This window comes from Leptodactylus fuscus, chromosome 5 (genome assembly GCF_031893055.1).
Source record: "Leptodactylus fuscus isolate aLepFus1 chromosome 5, aLepFus1.hap2, whole genome shotgun sequence".
NCBI classification, from domain to species: Eukaryota; Metazoa; Chordata; class Amphibia; order Anura; family Leptodactylidae; genus Leptodactylus; species Leptodactylus fuscus.
Genome location: NC_134269.1, coordinates 18,649,913 through 18,673,014, shown reverse-complemented (window position 1 = coordinate 18,673,014; position 23,102 = coordinate 18,649,913). Strand labels below are relative to the sequence as shown.

At 44.5% G+C, this 23,102-nt stretch overlaps 1 protein-coding gene across 2 annotated transcripts in view; it reads right to left on the bottom strand.

The window, feature by feature from the left end:
- Positions 1-23,102, bottom strand: part of MAST1 (microtubule associated serine/threonine kinase 1) — an 86,049-nt gene that overhangs the window by 23,728 nt on the left and 39,219 nt on the right. The window contains exons 3-14 of one of the 2 annotated variants that reach the window (XM_075272534.1): positions 15,077-15,168; positions 14,787-14,862; positions 10,349-10,430; positions 9,759-9,919; positions 7,954-8,029; positions 7,491-7,700; positions 7,063-7,164; positions 2,654-2,783; positions 2,510-2,574; positions 2,334-2,416; positions 471-679; positions 47-185 (exon numbers count right to left, since the gene is read on the bottom strand). In XM_075272534.1, the coding sequence (XP_075128635.1) occupies positions 47-185; positions 471-679; positions 2,334-2,416; positions 2,510-2,574; positions 2,654-2,783; positions 7,063-7,164; positions 7,491-7,700; positions 7,954-8,029; positions 9,759-9,919; positions 10,349-10,430; positions 14,787-14,862; positions 15,077-15,168 (1,425 nt within the window). The remainder of the gene's footprint in view (positions 1-46; positions 186-470; positions 680-2,333; positions 2,417-2,509; positions 2,575-2,653; positions 2,784-7,062; positions 7,165-7,490; positions 7,701-7,953; positions 8,030-9,758; positions 9,920-10,348; positions 10,431-14,786; positions 14,863-15,076; positions 15,169-23,102) is intronic. The other variant, XM_075272535.1, reaches the window with a different exon arrangement.

Below are 23,102 nucleotides of genomic sequence, written 5' to 3'. Positions count from 1 at the left end.
ACACTTACCCGCCAGCTCACGTGTATGGGGACAGACGTCTACTCACTTGTCAGGTTTCAGATCCCGGTGAACGATCCCGTAGTTATGTAGGTATTCCAGGGCCAGGACAGTCTCAGCGAAATATAATCGCGCCATCTCCAGAGGGAGAGCGCCAATGTGTTTCAGTAGAGTGGCACAGTCGCCCCCTGCCAGGCATAGGATGGAAAGACAGGAGGGGAGAGATGACAATACTGATTATGGCGTGGGGAGACGCAAATCACAGGTACTAGTAGTGGTAACAATCAAGGATGTGCAAGGGGAAAGGGTCTCGATTTTTCCAAGGCCCCCTCCCACAACAGTGTACACCCTTGTACACATGGCTAGGCTCCTTTATATCTCATGGCATACAGCCAGCGGAGCCAAAATATCTCTATTGATCCCATGACCCTAATATCTCCAGAGGAGGACGTTCAGCACATGGTGTACCTCACCTTCCACGTACTCCATGACCATGCAGAGGTGTCGGCGAGTCTGGAAGGAGCAGAACATGCTGACCACAAATGGATTCTGTGCAAACGTCAGGATGTCTCGCTCCACAAAGGCCTGGTGAACCTGGTTCCTCAGCAGCAAGTTCTGCTTGTTGATCTTCTTCATAGCAAAGCGTTGGCGGGTCTCCCGATGCCGGACAAGGTACACTGCTCTGTTGGAGGAGAGACCATGAGCCAAAGTCACAGAATCACTGACAGACCTAGACGGGGTTTATCATGGGAGCCTAATGGCAGCTAAGTCATGAAGGTGTCTCTGCTGACCCTGTATAACAGCAGTCCCGGATATCTAGGGACCATCACATATCCTACACGTGTACTGGAATATCTATGAGAATTGTCTCACAACTGCCCCGGATTTCGGGTGCGGTCCTGGGCAGGTAGGAAGCAGATGGGGTTGAGTACAATAATGAAGCAGCGAGCTGGCCTCATCTCTGCTCCAGGTGACTTGGACAGAGGAAGGTGAGAGGTAGTGACATCATGTAGTGATCACATGTAGTGATGGGTACAGGGACCGGAGTGGACTCCGAAGAAACAAGGCAAAGTAAGTATTAGTTTTATTTTCTCTCTTTGTGCCATAAAGAGGGGCATTATGTGCACTGTGAGGCCATAATAGTGTGAGGACCACATAGAAGGGGACATTATACCCTGGGGCGGGCCGCAAAGAGGAAAATATTATATATTGGGGCCACAATCAGTAAGACATTATACTGTAGAGGCCACAATAAGGGGAGGCATTATACTGTGGTGGCCATAATGAGGGGCATTATACTGTGGAGGCCATAATGAGCGGAGCATTATACTGTGGTGGCCACAATGAGCGGAGCATTATACTGTGGTGGCCACAATGAGCAGGGCATTATACTGTGGTGGCCACAATTAGCGGAGCATTATACTGTGGAGGCCACAATTAGCAGGGCATTATACTGTGGAGGCCACAATAAGGGGAGGCATTATACTGTGGTGGCCATAATGAGCGGAGCATTATACTGTGGTGGCCACAATGAGCGGAGCATTATACTGTGGTGGCCACAATGAGCAGGGCATTATACTGTGGTGGCCACAATTAGCGGAGCATTATACTGTGGAGGCCACAATTAGCAGGGCATTATACTGTGGAGGCCACAATGAGCAAGGCATTATACTGTGGTGGCCACAATGAGCAGGGAATTATACTGTGGAGGCCATAATGAGCAGGGCATTATAGTGTGGAGGCCACAATGAGGGCGGCATTATACTGTGGAGGCCACAATGAGGGCGGTATTATACTGTGGAGGCCACAATGAGCAGGGCATTATACTGTGGAGGCCACAATGAGGGCGGTATTATACTGTGGAGGCCATAATGAGCAGGGCATTATACTGTGGAGGCCACAATGAGGGCGGTATTATACTGTGGAGGCCACAATGAGCAGGGCATTATACTGTGGAGGCCACGATGAGCAGGGCATTATACTGTGGAGGCCACAATGAGGGCAGTATTATACTATGGAGGCCACAATCAGGGGAGGCATTATACTGTGGAGGCCACCATGAGCAGGGCATTTTACTATGGAAGCCACAATGAGTGGGATACTATAAAATGGAGGCCATAATGAAGGGGGACATTATACTGTTTTTTGGCACAAATGGGCAAGGCCATGGGCGGGATTGAAAGTATGACAGACGATACATAATTTCATTGCGGCGCCCCCCAGGTTTTGTGTAACAAGGTGTAACAAGCCAGGACAATGATAGAAGTCTCAAACCAAATTTTTGCAAACTGCCCAGTGACCTTCTACCTATGTTGGGTCATTTCTGATCCACTTACCCGTAGGCGCCATTGCTGATCAGTTTAATGTTCTCAAAGTCGCTCTCTTCGGGGGGTCTTATTGTCTTAGCAGCTCCTTTTCCCTAAATAAAGAGATTTGGGAAATCAATGTGATAAAAATGTTCATTTGTGGATGAGGAATCCTAAATGCAGCGACAGCAGATACAGCCTCTCACCTCTCCGGTGTCTTCACTCTCTGGAGTGTGCGTCTCTAAGGTAAGAGGTTCTTCAGCAGCTACCTCTATAGAGGAATAGTCTTTGGTTATGGTTTATACTACATAAGACTTCTTACACTCTCTATTACTAGGGTGCACTATTACCTGGGAAGGGGTCTCTTGTGAGTCCCAGCTGTCTTAGGATGTATTGGGGTATGTCCGTCTTAAGGTTTCCTTCCTTCACCTGGTCCTCGGCTGCTTCCAACAGATGATAAAACTCTTCGGGGTTAAACTCCTGTAAATGAGATTTTGTTTAAAGGGGAAGAACTGGGACTGACAAGGGTTAAACGTTGCAGCCTTAAGACGTCTGTCTCTGCTGTCACCGAGCATTAGAAAGCCGTATCCAGATGCTGCAGGAAGCGCTGACGTCAGACGTCACTGGGGAAATAAAGCGAGACTGTAGGATGTAATGGCTGCTGCCGCTTGTAGGATTATAATGGATGTGCCCCCTCTGGAAAGCCCTGGGAGAAGATATTTATTACCAGCAGTCTAGTAGACCTTCCGGAGAGGCATCAGACGCCATTTCTTTACATATGATAGTAGCCATGGTTTGTCCATGTTATTACAGGCCATACCCATCCAGCTGAATGAAGCTGCAGTACTAGACACAGCCAGAGGACAAATGTGGCGCTGTTTTTAAAAAAGAAACAAACCCTTTTTCCTGTTCCTGGACAAACCCTTTAAAGCAACTTTGTCAGGGCTCTTATCGGAAAGCAGAAGAGGACAAAGGAGGAGACGCCGAGCTTAGAACAATCTGCTTCAGCAGTAAAGAGAGATGCCGAGATTCAGTTGTATGAGATTCTATGTGTGCGGGGGTGGGGCAGGACGTAAAGGTTTCTTCAAGGTGTGAGTGGAGGGGGGTGCAGGACTCACAGGCTCTCTCTATGAGTGGGAGGGGGATGCAGGACTCACAGGCTTTCTCTATGAGTGGGAGGGGGGTGCAGGACTCACAGGCTCTCTCTATGAGTGGGAGGGGGATGCAGGACTCACAGGCTTTCTCTATGAGTGGGAGGGGGGTGCAGGACTCACAGGCTCTCTCTATGAGTAGGAGGGGGATGCAGGACTCACAGGCTCTCTCTATGAGCAGGAGGGGGTGCAGGACTCACAGGCTTTCTCTATGAGCAGGAGGGGGTGCAGGACTCACAGGCTTTCTCTATGAGTGGGAGGGGGATGCAGGACTCACAGGCTCTCTCTATGAGTAAGAGGGGGTGCAGGACTCAGGCTTTCTCTATGAGTGGGAGGGAGATGCAGGACTCACAGGCTTTCTCTATGAGTAAGAGGAGGGTGCAGGACTCAGGCTTTCTCTATGAGTGGGAGGGAGATGCAGGACTCACAGGCTTTCTCTATGAGTGGGAGGCGGATGCAGGACTCACAGGCTTTCTCTATGAGTAGGAGGGGGATTAAGGACTCACAGGCTTTCTCTATGAGTGGGAGGGGGTGCAGGACTCACAGGCTTTCTCTATGAGTAGGAGGGTGCAGCAGGACTCACAGGCTTTCTCTATGAGTGGGAGGGGGATGCAGGACTCACAGGCTTGCTCTATGAGTGGGAGGGGGATGCAGGACTCACAGGCTTTCTCTATGAGTGGGAGGGGGGTGCAGGACTCACAGGCTCTCTCTATGAGTAGGAGGGGGGTTCAGGACTCACAGGCTCTCTCTATGAGCAGGAGGGGGTGCAGGACTCACAGGCTCTCTCTATGAGCAGGAGGGGGTGCAGGACTCACAGGCTCTCTCTATGAGTAAGAGGAGGGTGCAGGACTCAGGCTTTCTCTATGAGTAGGAGGGGGATACAGGACTCACAGGCTTTCTCTATGAGTGGGAGGGAGATGCAGGACTCACAGGCTTTCTCTATGAGTGGGAGGTGGATGCAGGACTCACAGGCTTTCTCTATGAGTAGGAGGGGGATTAAGGACTCACAGGCTTTCTCTATGAGTGGGAGGGGGATGCAGTTGTATGAGATTCTATGTGTGCGGGGGTGGGGCAGGACGTAAAGGTTTCTTCAAGGTGTGAGTGGAGGGGGGTGCAGGACTCACAGGCTCTCTCTATGAGTGGGAGGGGGGTGCAGGACTCACAGGCTTGCTCTATGAGTGGGAGGGGGATGCAGGACTCACAGGCTTTCTCTATGAGTGGGAGGGTGCAGCAGGACTCACAGGCTTTCTCTATGAGTGGGAGTGGAATGCAGGACTCACAGGCTCTCTCTATGAGTAAGAGGAGGGTGCAGGACTCACAGGCTTTCTCTATGAGTGGGAGGGGGATGCAGGACTCACAGGCTTTCTCTATGAGTGGGAGGGGGATGCAGGACTCACAGGCTCTCTCTATGAGTAAGAGGAGGGTGCAGGACTCACAGGCTTTCTCTATGAGTAGGAGGGGGATACAGGACTCACAGGCTTTCTCTATGAGTGGGAGGGAGATGCAGGACTCACAGGCTTTCTCTATGAGTGGGAGGCGGATGCAGGACTCACAGGCTTTCTCTATGAGTGGGGGGGGGGATGCAGGACTCACAGGCTTTCTCTATGAGTAGGAGGGGGATGCAGGACTCACAGGCTTTCTCTATGAGTGGGAGGGGGATGAAGGACTCACAGGCTCTCTCTATGAGTAGGAGGGGGTGCAGGACTCACAGGCTTTCTCTATGAATGGGAGGGGGGTGCAGGACTCACAGGCTCTCTCTATGAGTGGAGGGGGATGCAGGACTCACAGGCTTTCTCTATGAGTAGGAGGGGGATACAGGACTCACAGGCTTTCTCTATGAGTGGGAGGCGGATGCAGGACTCACAGGCTTTCTCTATGAGTGGGGGGGATGCAGGACTCACAGGCTTTCTCTATGAGTGGGAGGGGGATGCAGGACTCACAGGCTCTCTCTAAGACTGGAGGGGGATGCAGGACTCACAGGCTTTCTCTATGAGTGGGAGGGGGATGAAGGACTCACAGGCTTTCTCTCTTTGAGTGGGAGGCGGATGCAGGACTCACAGGCTTTCTCTATGAGTGGGGGGGATGCAGGACTCACAGGCTTTCTCTATGAGTGGGAGGGGGATGCAGGACTCACAAGCTCTCTCTAAGACTGGAGGGGGATGCAGGACTCACAGGCTCTCTCTATGAGTGGGAGGGGGATGAAGGACTCACAGGCTTTCTCTCTTTGAGTGGGAGGGGGATGCAGGACTCACAGGCTTTCTCGCTGTTAATGGGAGGGAGATGCAGGACTCACAGGCTTTCTATATGAGTGGGAGGGGGATGCAGGACTCACAGGCTCTCTCTATGAGTAGGAGGGGGATGAAGGACTCACAGGCTTTCTCTATGAGTGGGAGGGGGATGAAGGACTCACAGGCTTTCTCTATGAGTGGGAGGGGGATGAAGGACTCACAGGCTTTCTCTCTTTGAGTGGGAGAGGGGTGCAGGACTCACAGACTTTCTCTATGAGTGGGAGGGGGATGAATGACTCACAGGCTTTCTCTGAGTAGGAGGGGGATGCAGGACTCAGAGGCTTTCTCTATGAGTGGGAGGGGGATGCAGGACTCACAGGCTTTCTCTATGAGTGGGGGGAGCAGGACTCACAGGCTTTCTCTATGACTGGAGGGGGATGCAGGACTCATTCGCTTTCTCTATGAGTGGGAGGGGGATGCAGAACTCACAGGCTCTCTCTCTTTGAGTGGGAGAGGGCAGCAGGACTCACAGGCTTTCTCTATGAGTGGGAGGGGGATGCAGGACTCATATGCTTTCTCTATGAGTGGGAGGGGGAGAAGCAGGACTCTCAGGCTTTCTCTATGAGTGAGAGGGGGAGAAGCAGGACTCACAGGCTTTCTCTATGAGTGGTGGGGGGATGCAGGACTCACAGGCTCTCTCTATGAGTAGGAGGGGGATGCAGGACTCACAGGCTCTCTCTATGAGTAGGAGGGGGATGCAGGACTCACAGGCTTTCTCTATGAGTGGTGGGGGGAGCAGGACTCACAGGCTTTCTCTGTGAGTGGGAGGGGGATGCAGGATTCACAGGCTTTCTCTGTGAGTGGGAGGGGGATGCAGGACTCACAGGCTTTCTCTATGAGTGGGAGGGGGATGCAGGACTCACAGGCTTTCTCTATAATTGGGAGTGGAATGCAGGACTCACAGGCTTTCTCTATGAGTGGGAGGGGGATGCAGGACTCACAGGCTGTCTCTATGAGTGGGAGGGGGATGCAGGACTCACAGGCTTTCTCTATGAGTATGAGGGGGATGCAGGATTCACAGGCTCTCTCTATGAGTGGGAGGGGGGTGCAGGACTCACAGGCTTTCTCTATGAGTGGGAGGGGGATGCAGGACTCACAGGCTCTCTCTATGTGTGTGCTCGGCCTCCACCCTCAATTCTACACCACTCTCAGACAGGAGACCAGACAGAGCTGCTTTAAGCCTGTGGAATAGGAATCTTTACCAGGTACCTAATGACTCCTAGCCCCACAATCTGAAAGATGACAAATAGTCTAAACCCCGCCCACAGCATGTAAATAAAATAATGGCCGACGTGGCTAAATACATAGTTATTGACCCACCAAGCATTCCAGCAGACGGGCCGGCCGTGAGATGATAATGAGCAGATTCTTCATCAGTTGAGCGATAAAAGCCACTTCTGATCCTTCCGAGCGCTCCACGGCCTGTAGAGCACAGAGCGGGTTATGTGGGGTCATGTCTATTCCTTACCAATCTATCGTTACTCCTAAGGAGTGATTTCTGCTCTGCTATTGAATACAATGTCTAAATAGTATACATTTAGCGCCCCCAAGTGGTGACTGCAGGCAGGCGGAATGTTCTAAAAGATACACACAGTACATTATACTGGATCATATAAAACAGCCACGCATCTGTTTCCATAAACCTCCATGCTGATCACTAAAGGTTGAAGATCCCTTTAACATTAACCCCATAATCATCAGAGTTCCCGCCATTGTTCCCAGTCTCTTATTCTCCCCCAGCATCTTACATCCTGCAGCAGCTTGTCCAGGTTATCCTGCAGCTGATAGAAGTAAGTACTGGTGATCATTCCCTCCGTGCTCCGTGTCAGGCAGTCTCTCGCAAGCTCTACGATTTGGTGGTGGATAAAGTTAAGGACGCCGTCGGCCAAAGGCAAGACATTTTCAGGGGAGAAGTTGGAGATAAACACTCGGAGACGGTCCTCCATCTGAGCTGTGGCCTGGAATGAACAAACATGATGCTCTTTACTGTGGCCTAGGTAGGTAAAATGTATTTACTATATGATGAAAGAGACGATCTTCGGTAAGGAGTAAGGGTGGGTTCACACTACCGTTAGTAATGTCCATTGCTCTCATCCATCATCAGCTGTCTGTGTCCATCAATCTACTACTTTTAATGTATTGGATGATGGTAGTGTGAACATCCCCTAAGAAGATCACAACTGTAAGAACGTATTTTCCAGATCTCCGTACCTTGGGGAACCTTTCTTTATACACATGGTTCATCATCACAATTTCATTGTCGTAAGAGGAAGGTGATCGGCCGGGGCTGAGGATAGAGAACAGAGCTGTCACTGCAGTATATAGCACATGGCATTGCTGCAAATCCTCCTATCCTGGTCCAATATCTTGGACTATACAGTATAGTCAGTGTTCATTCATAGTCAGTAAATACACCCTAATCCATTGCCTGGTAGGCCCTACATGGCCGATATGTTCTGCCTATAGACTAGTGCTTTCTACTTATCACATCCGTGAGATCCATGATATCTATAATGCAATCCTATTACTTCCGTCATCGTTGGTGACAATTGTTCCATTTTCACTACAGAGAGCCAGTCTAAAACTTTCCCTGCTCCGGGACACTCCTTGAGGTCTCCCTTTAAAGATTGGGTAAATCACTTATAAAGAACTCCACGTTGTCATAGGGAGAACTGTGTAGCCACAGCTACTTAGTTCTCTCTATCACCTCACTGCACTCATCTAAATGACATAGACCCCAAATATGTAGCATTTTCCTGCCACCAAGGATATGGATATTAGCCCTTCTCTGCCCTAGACAACCAGTGATGCCGTCATGCATCTTGTCACTAACTTTATAGGCCAATAGAATTAGGGCCATTAATTCCTACAGTGCACTAGGAATATCATTATCCACCAGGGATACTGGCAATAACATTTTCACTGCCCCAGTCCACCCCAGATAGTAGTATGAACATCTTTACTGCCTAAGACCACCTTAGATATGAATATGAACCTCTTTCCTGTCCTACACCATCCTAGATACTAATATGAACATCTTTACTGTACAAGACCACCTTAGATACAAATATGGAACTCTTCATTGCCCTAGCCTATCCTAGATACTAATATGAACCGCTTCACTGCCCTGGGCCACCCTAGATACTAATATGAACATCTTTACTTACCAAGACCACCTTAGATACTAATATGAACATCTCCATTGTCCTAGTCCACCCTAGATACTGATATGAACATCTTCACTGCTCTGGGCCACCCTAGATACTAATATGAACGTAGCCACTGTCCAAGACCATCTTAGACACGAATATGAACCTCTTCACTGCCCCAGGCCACCCTATATATTAATATGAGCATCTTTACTGCCCAAGACAACCTTAGATACAAATATGAACCTCTTCACTGCCCTAGCCCACCCTAGATACTAATATTAACCTCTTTAAGATAAGATAAGATAATCCTTTAATAGTCCCACATTGGGGAAATTTACTGCTTTAGACCACCCTAGATACTAATATGAACCTCTTCACTGCCCTAAATCACCCTGGATATTAATGTGAACCTCTTCACTGCACTAGACCACCCTCAATACTAATATGAACCTTTTCTCTTCTCCAGACCACCCTAGATACTAATATAAACCTCTTCTGCACCACACACCATCAGAGATGTATACATTAACCTGTCCTCGGTCTTAGACTAGAGATTATGATAATAGTAATCTCTTGTCTGCCCTCATTTCCAGAGCTAAGGAGTAACCTTTTTCATCACCCTCGATCCCAAGGGTGTTACCATAAATCCATAAACCATCTTAGCTACTAATGGCAGCTCTATCAAAAAAAGTTTGGATCACCCAATTAATAGGGAATGGCACCAGTTTTCTTTCTGCCCCCTCACTAAATTCAAAGCCTACAGACAGAACATTGACTAAAATAATACCGTGGTTACTAACATGTCGGAATAATAAAAGGAGATGGACCAATACTGAGTACCATATAACCAGGAAGCTGACTGACCTTAAACTTCGAGATCGTGGCCTGACGGCAGGTGACCTACGACCTCCGTCATCATCAGGGATACTCTCTGTACTGCCGAAATGCTTGGATAGGAAGTGGAGCTCGTCCAAGGTGGGCTGGAATGGTAGCTGGTGAAGGCGTTCCTGAGAAGAGGAAGAGGACTGCAAGGAAGAGACAGCGGGACAGGACGAGGAAAATAAAGAAGAACGTGGGTTATAGAGGGAAAACAGAAGGTGACTGTATACAGGGAAGATATGGCTGAATGAGAAGGAGCAGAGGATCAAGGGAAAAATCAAAAAAGTGGAAAATAGGCATAACTGATGCCGATGTCATTCAACACAACCTATGGCTGTCATAGTTCACCCAGTCTATATGACACCTATCATACATGTCCTCCTTAATATGTACGAACTATGGTGGCGAGGACTCTGGTAAGATTATATCACATCTAAGAGGCCATCATATCCTAGAGGGAAGTGGTCACCATGAACTTCAAGACCAATGAGTAAGATGCCCTAAACTCCATTTTATGCCAAAACCTTCAAGTCTGGTGAAAGTTATGAAATCGTCAAAGGCTCAGCCCAACTCACCGATACAGTGGAGCTTGGAGTATTTGTCCCATATCCAGATGATGGAAGTGAAGCAAGAGACCAGCGGCGGCCATCTGTCCTGCTGAAAGCATACAAAACACCAATAAACTACAGTACAGTATTAGTAGACTACTGTCCCGGGGATCCCATGGAGCCCCCGAGTGACATTGTGTCATTATATGGAGTCCTCTTATGGGAGCTCCTGTGAAGGTAATGTAGGGAATAGGAACGTAGGGATTCCAAGTGTCAGTATGTAATCCATGTAGTATACCAAGTGTCAGTATGTCATTGATATGGTACCCTGAGTGTCAGTATGTCATCCATATAGTATACCAAGTGTCAGTATGTCATCCATATAGTATACCAAGTGTCAGTATGTCATCCATATAGTACACCAAGTGTCAGTATGTCATCCATATAGTACACCAAGTGTCAGTATGTCATCGATATGGTACCCTGAGTGTCAGTATGTCATCCATATAGTATACCAAGTGTCAGTATGTCATCCATATAGTATACCAAGTGTCAGTATGTCATCGATATGGTACCCTGAGTGTCAGTATGTCATCCATATAGTATACCAAGTGTCAGTATGTCATCCATATAGTACACCAAGTGTCAGTATGTCATCCATATAGTATACCAAGTGTCAGTATGTCATCGATATGGTACCCTGAGTGTCAGTATGTCATCCATATAGTACACCAAGTGTCAGTATGTCATCCATATAGTATACCAAGTGTCAGTATGTCATCCATATAGTATACCAAGTGTCAGTATGTCATCCATATAGTATACCAAGTGTCAGTATGTCATCCATATAGTATACCAAGTGTCAGTATGTCATCCATATAGTATACCAAGTGTCAGTATGTCATCGATATGGTACCCTGAGTGTCAGTATGTCATCGATATAGTATACCAAGTGTCAGTATGTCATCCATATAGTATACCAAGTGTCAGTATGTCATCGATATGGTACCCTGAGTGTCAGTATGTCATCCATATAGTATACCAAGTGTCAGTATGTCATCCATATAGTATACCAAGTGTCAGTATGTCATCGATATGGTACCCTGAGTGTCAGTATGTCATCGATATAGTATACCAAGTGTCAGTATGTCATCCATATAGTATACCAAGTGTCAGTATGTCATCGATATGGTACCCTGAGTGTCAGTATGTCATTGATATGGTACCCTGAGTGTCAGTATGTCATCCATATAGTATACCAAGTGTCAGTATGTCATCCATATAGTATACCAAGTGTCAGTATGTCATCCATATAGTACACCAAGTGTCAGTATGTCATCCATATAGTATACCAAGTGTCAGTATGTCATAGATATAGTATACCAAGTGTCAGTATGTCATCCATATAGTACACCAAGTGTCAGTATGTCATCCATATAGTATACCAAGTGTCAGTATGTCATCCATATAGTATACCAAGTGTCAGTATGTCATAGATATAGTATACCAAGTGTCAGTATGTCATCCATATAGTATACCAAGTGTCAGTATGTCATCCATATAGTATACCAAGTGTCAGTATGTCATCCATATAGTACACCAAGTGTCAGTATGTCATCCATATAGTATACCAAGTGTCAGTATGTCATCCATATAGTATACCAAGTGTCAGTATGTCATCGATATGGTACCCTGAGTGTCAGTATGTCATCGATATAGTATACCAAGTGTCAGTATGTCATCCATATAGTATACCAAGTGTCAGTATGTCATCGATATGGTACCCTGAGTGTCAGTATGTCATTGATATGGTACCCTGAGTGTCAGTATGTCATCCATATAGTATACCAAGTGTCAGTATGTCATCCATATAGTATACCAAGTGTCAGTATGTCATAGATATAGTATACCAAGTGTCAGTATGTCATCCATATAGTACACCAAGTGTCAGTATGTCATCCATATAGTATACCAAGTGTCAGTATGTCATCCATATAGTATACCAAGTGTCAGTATGTCATAGATATAGTATACCAAGTGTCAGTATGTCATCCATATAGTATACCAAGTGTCAGTATGTCATCCATATAGTATACCAAGTGTCAGTATGTCATCCATATAGTACACCAAGTGTCAGTATGTCATCCATATAGTATACCAAGTGTCAGTATGTCATAGATATAGTATCCCAAGTGACAGTATGTCATCCATATAGTATACCAAGTGTCAGTATGTCATCCATATAGTATACCAAGTGTCAGTATGTCATCCATATAGTACACCAAGTGTCAGTATGTCATCCATATAGTACACCAAGTGTCAGTATGTCATAGATATAGTATACCAAGTGTCAGTATGTCATCCATATAGTATACCAAGTGTCAGTATGTCATCCATATAGTATACCAAGTGTCAGTATGTCATAGATATAGTATACCAAGTGTCAGTATGTCATCCATATAGAATACCAAGTGTCAGTATGTCATCCATATAGTACACCAAGTGTCAGTATGTCATCCATATAGTATACCAAGTGTCAGTATGTCATCCATATAGTACACCAAGTGTCAGTATGTCATCCATATAGTATACCAAGTGTCAGTATGTCATAGATATAGTATACCAAGTGTCAGTATGTCATAGATATAGTATACCAAGTGTCAGTATGTCATAGATATAGTATACCAAGTGTCAGTATGTCATAGATATAGTATACCAAGTGTCAGTATGTCATCGATATGGTACCCTGAGTGTCAGTATGTCATCCATATAGTATACCAAGTGTCAGTATGTCATCCATATAGTATACCAAGTGTCAGTATGTCATCCATATAGTACACCAAGTGTCAGTATATCATCCATATAGTATACCAAGTGTCAGTATGTCATAGATATAGTATATAGTATACCAAGTGTCAGTATGTCATCCATATAGTATATAGTATACCAAGTGTCAGTATGTCATCCATATGGTACCCTGAGTGTCAGTATGTCATCCATATAATACACCAAGTGTCAGTATGTCATGGGCAGCCCATTAGTCAGTACGTCATCCATGTAGTACATGAAGTCTCAGGATACCATTGAAGCATGCCTTCATTCTACAACCCCAAGTAATAGTATGTCACTGTTGTGTCATTGTACCATCAACGTAGGACCCCAAATGTGTGTTACCAATATAGTACCCAAGTGTCATTGTGTTTAAGACTACATACAGTGCTGTGAAATAATATCTGCCCCCTTACAGATTTCTTTTGTTTTTGCTTTTTTTTGTAATACTTCCATTTTTCAGATGATCAAACAAATTTCAATATCAAAGATAGCCAGAGTGACTACGCCATCGCGTGACCACCATGTTGGACTGTCGGCACAATGTTTTTCTCTGAGATGTCGTGTTAGTTTACCTCCCCGTGTAACAGGACGCACCTTCCAAAAAGTTCCATTATTGTCTCGTCAGTTGACAGAATATTTTCCTGAAATTCTTGAGGATTATACAGATGTTTTTGGGTCAGCCGTGGGTTTTGGCTCTCTCTTGTGGATACCATATGTGCCCCTGGATCATGAACACTGACCTTGAGTGAGGCAAGTGCGGCCTGTAGTTCTGGGTTCTTTTGTGACCTCCTGGACGAGGAGTTGATGCACTTTTGGAGTAATTTTTGTAGGTCGGCCACTCCTTAGAAGATTCGCCATGGCTCCATGTTGCCTTTAGCAATGACTTTGTAACCCTTTCCAGACTGACAGTTGTCAATGACTTTGTTTCTCATCTGTTCTTGAATTTCTTCAGATTGGGGCATCATGTATTGTTTTTTTGGGATCTTTTAGCCTACTTCATGTTGTCAGACAGCTTCTATTTCAGAGATTTCTTGATTCTGCAGGTCTTGTAGTGATCAGGTCTGGCTGAATTCAGCGCACTCAGCTTTCCCGGTATTCACCCCGCTGCCAGAGATATCGGTGCTGTTAGTTTCGGCACTGATATCCTTCCACTGTCAGAAGTGGCAGGCCACTGGGTGGTAAGGAACGATCTTATGACAATATAAGGCTATTGAAGAATACTGTCAGGGGGCTTCCTTACTGCCCAGCAATGATGCTAGGTTGTAAGGTCTGCCCTTCTGACAGTGAAGAGATATCGGTGCTGTTAGTTTCGGCACTGATATCTTTCCACTGTCAGAAGAGGCAGGCCTTACATCGCTGGGTGGTAAGGAATGATCTTATGACAATATAAGGCTATTGAAGAGTCGGGGGGCTTCCTTACTGCCCTGCAATGATGCTATGTTGTAAGGCCCACCCTTCTGACAGTGAAGAGATATCGGTGTCAAAACTAACGGCACCAATATCTTCCGCCCCAGAGCACATACCAGCGCACCGTCAGCTATCTAGTGGTATATAATACCACAATTCAAAAGTAGCCAACCCCTTACTACATCAGCCAAGTCTCCAATAATAGTCTACTGTAAACCCCGATTACCTGCGTGAAGATGCAAATGAGAAGTGAGCAGCTGCACTGGGGGAAAAATTTCGAGGACTGTCCATAGGGCTTCCCCCTGGAATCAGAGGAGACATACGGTTATAGATATGGCCATCATGTCTGATCATAACTGTGTCTGCCAACTATGGAGCAGGCAAACCTGAGATCTCACTGATGTACAGTATATAGGAAAGTAATGGATTCTAATTCATGTATATATTCCTGCAGATACCCAGGTTATACCAGCATGGTGGCTATGATGAGATATACCCTATTTTGTGACCACTTACCTATGTGCCCGGGCAGAGGGGAGTGCGGTCGGGGGAGAGTAGGCGAACTGCTGCTTGTCAGGATTAAACTTTTCCTGTTGCTGCTTCTGCAACTACATAAGAGAACAGAGATGTATATGTATGGTATATATCGCCTGTACATTATATACAGTATTTGCATTGAGATGCCTGGTTGTATATTTCTCCTGTACATTATATACAGTATTTGCAGAGATTTATACGGCTGTATATGTCTCCTATACATTATATACAATATTCACAGATATGTATACAGGTGTATATGTCTCCTATACATTATATACAATATTCACAGATATGTATACGGGTGTATATGTTTCCTATACATTATATACAATATTCGCAGATATTTATACGGCTGTATATATCTCCTATACATTATATACAATATTCGCAGATATTTATACGGCTGTATATGTCTCCTATACATTATATACAATATTCGCAGATATTTATACGGCTGTATATATCTCCTATACATTATATACAATAGTCGCAGATATTTATACGGCTGTATATGTCTCCTATACATTATATACAATATTCGCAGATATGTATACGGCTGTATATTTCTCCTGTACATTATATACAATATTCGCAGATATTTATACGGCTGTATATTTCTCCTGTACATTATATACAATATTCACAGATATGTATACGGGTGTATATTTCTCCGGTACATTATATACAATATTCACAGATATTTATACGGCTGTATATGTCTCCTATACATTATATAATATATTCACAGATATACGGGTGTATATGTCTCCGGTACATTATATACAGTATTTGCAGTCATGTGTACGGTTATATATTTCTCTTGTACATTATATACAATATTCACAGATATTTATACGGGTGTATATGTCTCCTATACATTATATAATATATTCACAGATATACGGGTGTATATGTCTCCGGTACATTATATACAGTATTTGCAGTCATGTGTACGGTTATATATTTCTCTTGTACATTATATACAATATTCACAGATATTTATACGGGTGTATATGTCTCCTATACATTATATACAATATTTGCAGATATTTATACGGGTGTATATTATATACAGTAACTATGAGCAGAAGAACAAAGGCCTGGAGACACATGTGAGTGACAGCGAGTGCCGGGAGATGAGCGCAGACACACAGTCTGGAATCTGAGACGAGACAGCTCAGCTGGCAGATAGGAGTCACGGCGCGGCACCCCAAGGGAGACCCCGGACATGCTTAGACTCCTACATACATGTAGTATATGACAGGCGCACACACAACCGCAGACAGACAGCTATGAATAATACATGACATTCAGGCTGCAATACTCAGACTGTATATATCATACAAGATCCTCAAGCCCATAGGCTTTCCCTGTGCTGGACCTTATGTGGGACCACTGTATATGTCCATCTGATCACATGACCACCTATTAAACTGGCCATAGACGCAGCGTGTTTCACTCCAAGACATTTTATGATGACTGATATCAGGAGAACCATAACACATATCTGATATATCTCAATGGATCGTAGCTAAGAGGTCCGGCCCCATAGACTATGGCCACTTTGGAGTTGTAATAATGCTATAGCTATGGAGTCATCTGCTATACATCATACAGTATCTACCTGTGTATATAATGTAAGCAAATCCCCCCCCCCTCTGCTATATTAGTCCAATATACGACCCGCAGATCTGAGGTCCCATACACAGCTCATCTATGTCCCCTATAGCTCGGCTCTGCTGCATCACCTCCGCACCTGACTCTACAGACACTTCCGCACAAAGACATTGATGACATAATGTCATCCAGACTAGAGGACATCTCACCCCCCCTCACCCACACCCTCAACCACATTACCTCTTGGTTCGTCTAAACATGGCGGTGGTGGTGGTGGGTAGGTGACCTCGTCCAGGTGAGTGCGAGTATCACAGCTGGAGGGAGGGGGATGGGATTCGCTGATCAAAGGCAGATTAGGAGGGACATTATGGATGAAAAAGACCGAGGGGAGGGAGGATTTTGTGTAGAAGGTGGTGAAAGGACAAGATGGGGGTAAGGAGAGAGAAGGGTGTAATGTAAGCATAGAAGAGGGGGGTACAGACAAAGATGAATGGAGGCGAGGAGAGAAGGAGCCGGGCGAGGAGGGGAGGACGCTGCAAAGGTGCAGGAGACGGCAGGAAGGTGATCAGGTGCAGAGAGAGAAGGATGATGGGGAGATCAGGGGATGGGAGGAAGAAATCTGGAGGGGAGAGCGAGGGACGGACAGAGAGAGATGACAAGGATATTCTGAGGGCGAGCGGAGGGAAAAGGAAACAGCAGAGAGATCTGCAGACGGGAGGGGGAGCGGACGGGAAGATGGAGAGGTGTGTGTCTGCAGATGTGCCCTCCACTGCCACTGCTGGGTCACAGGACAAGAACATACGTGTGCAGCTACTGCTGGGTCACAGGACAAGAACATACGTGTGCAGCTACTGCTGGGTCACAGGACAAGAACATACGTGTGCAGCTACTGCTGGGTCACAGGACAAGAACATACGTGTGCAGCTACTGCTGGGTCACAGGACAAGAACATACGTGTGCAGCTACTGCTGGGTCACAGGACAAGAACATACGTGTGCAGCTACTGCTGGGTCACAGGACAAGAACATACGTGTGCAGCTACTGCTGGGTCACAGGACAAGAACATACGTGTGCAGCTACTGCTGGGTCACAGGACAAGAACATACGTGTGCAGCTACTGCTGGGTCACAGGACAAGAACATACGTGTGCAGCTACTGCTGGGTCACAGGACAAGAACATACGTGTGCAACTACTGCTGGGTCATAGACTGAGAACATACGTGTGCAACTACTGCTGGGTCATAGACTGAGAACATACGTGGCAGCTACTGCTTGGTCACAGGACAAGAACATACATGTGCAGCTACTGCTGGGTCATAGACCAAGAGCATACGTGTGCAGCTATTGCTTGGTCACAGGACAAGAACATACGTGTGCAGCTACTGCTGGGTCATAGACTGAGAACATACGTGGCAGCTACTGCTTGGTCACAGGACAAGAACATACATGTGCAGCTACTGCTGGGTCATAGACCAAGAGCATACGTGTGCAGCTATTGCTTGGTTACAGGACAAGAACATACGTGTGCAGCTACTGCTGGGTCACAGGACAAGAACAAACGTGTGCAGCTACAACTGGGTCACAGGACAAGAACATACGTGTGCAGCTACAACTGGGTCACAGGACAAGAACATACGTGTGCAACTACTGCTGGGTCATAGATAGAGAACATACGTGTGCAGCTACTGCTGGGTCACAGGACAAGAACATACGTGTGCAACTACTGCTGGGTCATAGACCGAGAACATACGTGTGCAGCTACTGCTGGGTCAAAGGACAGGAACATACGTGTGCAGCTACTGCTGGGTCAAAGGACAGGAACATACGTGTGCAACTACTGCTGGGTCATAGACCGAGAACATACGTGTGCAGCTACTGCTGGGTCACAGGACAAGAACATACATGTGCAGCTACAACTGGGTCACAGGACAAGAACATACGTGTGCAGCTACTGCTGGTTCAGAGAACGAGAACATACGTGTGCAGCTACTGCTGGGTCACAGGACAAGAACATACATGTGCAGCTACAACTGGGTCAAAGGACAGGAACACACGTGTGCAACTACTGCTGGGTCATAGACCGAGAACATACGTGTGCAGCTACTGCTGGGTCACAGGACAAGAACATACATGTGCAGCTATTGCTTGGTCACAGGACAAGAACATACGTGTGCAGCTACTGCTGGTTCAGAGAACGAGAACATACGTGTGCAGATACTGCTGGGTCATAGACTGAGAACATACGTGTGAAGCTACTGCTGGGTTACAGACCTTGAACATATGTGTACATGTAGTGCTTTGTCTTGGTCTTAGAACATACATATGCATCTATTGCTTTGTCATAGACCCACAACATACGTGTATATTTACAGGTTATAATATTTAACAGACCAAAAACATAGGTGTACAACCAGATCTACTGCTGTGTTATCATCATGTGCATCAATCGCTCTATCATAGACCTAGAACATACATGTGCGTTTACTAAATTATATACAATGGACCAAGAACATACATGTACATGTACTTCTGTTAGCTCAGAACATATGAGTACATCTACTGCTGTGTCATGGATCTAGAAAATACATGTGCATCTAAGTCATAGGCCCAGAACATACATGTGCATTTCCTGATAATATATATACCAGAGTAAGAACATGGTTGTGCACCTACTGGAACATACATGTGCATCAACTGCTGTATCACAGACCCAGAACATACTTGTGTATTTGCTGGATATATGTAACATATATGTACATCTACTGGCTATGTGTATAGACCCTAGCACATATGTACACATCACACATGTTTCTGTGTATCTTCTGGTTATATGTTACACATCTGAACATGTGTATGTATTTATTACTGTGTCAAAGCTCCAGAACATACAGTATATTACCTGTATGCTACTGACCTACTACTAACACATATGTGTGCACTATATACCCTCATATCCAGCTCTGTCCATCATCACTTATATACCTCCATATCCAGTGTATATGTGACCCTCTATACGCCTCAACATTGAAATTACAGCACCAAGAAGGAAAGTCATGGAGTTCTGGAGATCCCAGGATGGGAAGAGCGCCACATGTGGTCCGAGGGATGTCATGGCAGGCTGAATGCACTTAGGCAAATCCGGAGATGCTGTAGACCATGGTAACATGTTTACTGCACACAAGCTGCTCATGGTAATACGAACAATATGTGACCTGGTCGGAAAAAAACATTTTGGGTCACTTTGGGGAAATAGTCGCACCACTGGTTCCACCAACGCAATGTTGAGCTGTTAGTGTCCTGAGAAGACTAGAGGGTCCAGCTACCATCCCTTATACCAGATGTAGGACAAGGGTGACGTTCCCTTGTGAAGGCCTTTTCATGGTGTTGCCCACGTGGTCTCCAGGCCAATCTCTGGCTACCATTGCGTATTAGATGAATGCGGCGCTCCTCGCTGAAGAGGACAGACCTCCATTCCAGCCTCTATCGCCATTTTGCTGTGCACCATGATAGCCTTTAAGCTTGGTAACGTCCTGTAGCTGGACGTCTGGCTCATGGGCCAATGTCGTGTCAACTCCTTCTGGTTTGTGTGGACACTGTTTGATGTCCAAGGTTTGGGATGTGACGTCCATTTTCACTTGTAGTACAGAATGGATCGCTACGTGCCATTCCTCCAATCACATGATCTGTCCGTGCACAGGTTCTCCTCCGCACTCCTCTTGTCTCCATTCCAGTCTGCCATTGTTCTCCCAATCACCAGGACGCACAACATTGCCCAGCGCTGACACCTCGGCCTACAGGCCTCAAAGTGTCAGCAATTGTAGACCAACCCCGGCTGATTCCTCCATATGTAGGACCTTATGGTTTGTCCTTCAAGGTGCTGAAATCTCAAAGTTGAGGAGTGTATGTACCTCTAGTGTATATCCAGATCAGTATACAATCATCTATATACCTCTAGTGTATAGCCAGATCAGTATACAATAATCTATATACCTCTAGTGTATACCCAGATCAGTATACAATCATCTATATACCTCTAGTGTATAGCCAGATCAGTATACAATAATCTATATACCTCTAGTGTATAGCCAGATCAGTATACAATCATCTATATACCTCTAGTGTATAGCCAGATCAGTATACAATAATCTATATACCTCTAGTGTATAGCCAGATCAGTATACAATCATCTATATACCTCTAGTGTATACCCAGATCAGTATACAATAATCTATATACCTCTAGTGTATAGCCAGATCAGTATATAATAATCTATATACCTCTAGTGTATAGCCAGATCAGTATATAATAATCTATATACCTCTAGTGTATATCCAGATCAGTATACAATCATCTATATACCTCTAGTGTATAGCCAGATCAGTATACAATAATCTATATACCTCTAGTGTATACCCAGATCAGTATACAATCATCTATATACCTCTAGTGTATAGCCAGATCAGTATACAATCATCTATATACCTCTAGTGTATAGCCAGATCAGTATACAATCATCTATATACCTCTAGTGTATAGCCAGATCAGTATACAATAATCTATATACCTCTAGTGTATAGCCAGATCAGTATACAATCATCTATATACCTCTAGTGTATACCCAGATCAGTATACAATAATCTATATACCTCTAGTGTATAGCCAGATCAGTATATAATAATCTATATACCTCTAGTGTATAGCCAGATCAGTATATAATAATCTATATACCTCTAGTGTATAGCCAGATCAGTATACAATAATCTATATACCTCTAGTGTATAGCCAGATCAGTATACAATAATCTATATACCTCTAGCGTATAGCCAGATCAGTATACAATAATCTATATACCTCTAGTGTATAGCCAGATCAGTATACAATCATCTATATACCTCTAGTGTATAGCCAGATCAGTATATAATAATCTATATACCTCTAGTGTATATCCAGATCAGTATACAATCATCTATATACCTCTAGTGTATAGCCAGATCAGTATACAATAATCTATATACCTCTAGTGTATAGCCAGATCAGTATACAATCATCTATATACCTCTAGTGTATAGCCAGATCAGTATACAATCATCTATATACCTCTAGTGTATAGCCAGATCAGTATACAATCATCTATATACCTCTAGTGTATAGCCAGATCAGTATACAATCATCTATATACCTCTAGTGTATAGCCAGATCAGTATACAATAATCTATATACCTCTAGTGTATACCCAGATCAGTATACAATAATCTATATACCTCTAGTGTATAGCCAGATCAGTATATAATAATCTATATACCTCTAGTGTATAGCCAGATCAGTATATAATAATCTATATACCTCTAGTGTATAGCCAGATCAGTATATAATAATCTATATACCTCTAGTGTATAGCCAGATCAGTATACAATAATCTATATACCTCTAGTGTATAGCCAGATCAGTATACAATAATCTATATACCTCTAGTGTATAGCCAGATCAGTATACAATCATCTATATACCTCTAGTGTATAGCCAGATCAGTATCCAATAATCTATATACCTCTAGTGTATAGCCAGATCAGTATATAATAATCTATATACCTCTAGTGTATAGCCAGATCAGTATCCAATAATCTATATACCTCTAGTGTATAGCCAGATCAGTATACAATAATCTATATACCTCTAGTGTATAGCCAGATCAGTATATAATAATCTATATACCTCTAGTGTATAGCCAGATCAGTATATAATAATCTATATACCTCTAGTGTATAGCCAGATCAGTATACAATCATCTATATACCTCTAGTGTATAGCCAGATCAGTATACAATCATCTATATACCTCTAGTGTATAGCCAGATCAGTATACAATCATCTATATACCTCTAGTGTATAGCCAGATCAGTATACAATAATCTATATACCTCTAGTGTATACCCAGATCAGTATACAATAATCTATATACCTCTAGTGTATAGCCAGATCAGTATATAATAATCTATATACCTCTAGTGTATAGCCAGATCAGTATATAATAATCTATATACCTCTAGTGTATAGCCAGATCAGTATACAATAATCTATATACCTCTAGTGTATAGCCAGATCAGTATATAATAATCTATATACCTCTAGTGTATAGCCAGATCAGTATACAATAATCTATATACCTCTAGTGTATAGCCAGATCAGTATACAATAATCTATATACCTCTAGTGTATAGCCAGATCAGTATCCAATAATCTATATACCTCTAGTGTATAGCCAGATCAGTATATAATAATCTATATACCTCTAGTGTATAGCCAGATCAGTATCCAATAATCTATATACCTCTAGTGTATAGCCAGATCAGTATACAATAATCTATATACCTCTAGTGTATAGCCAG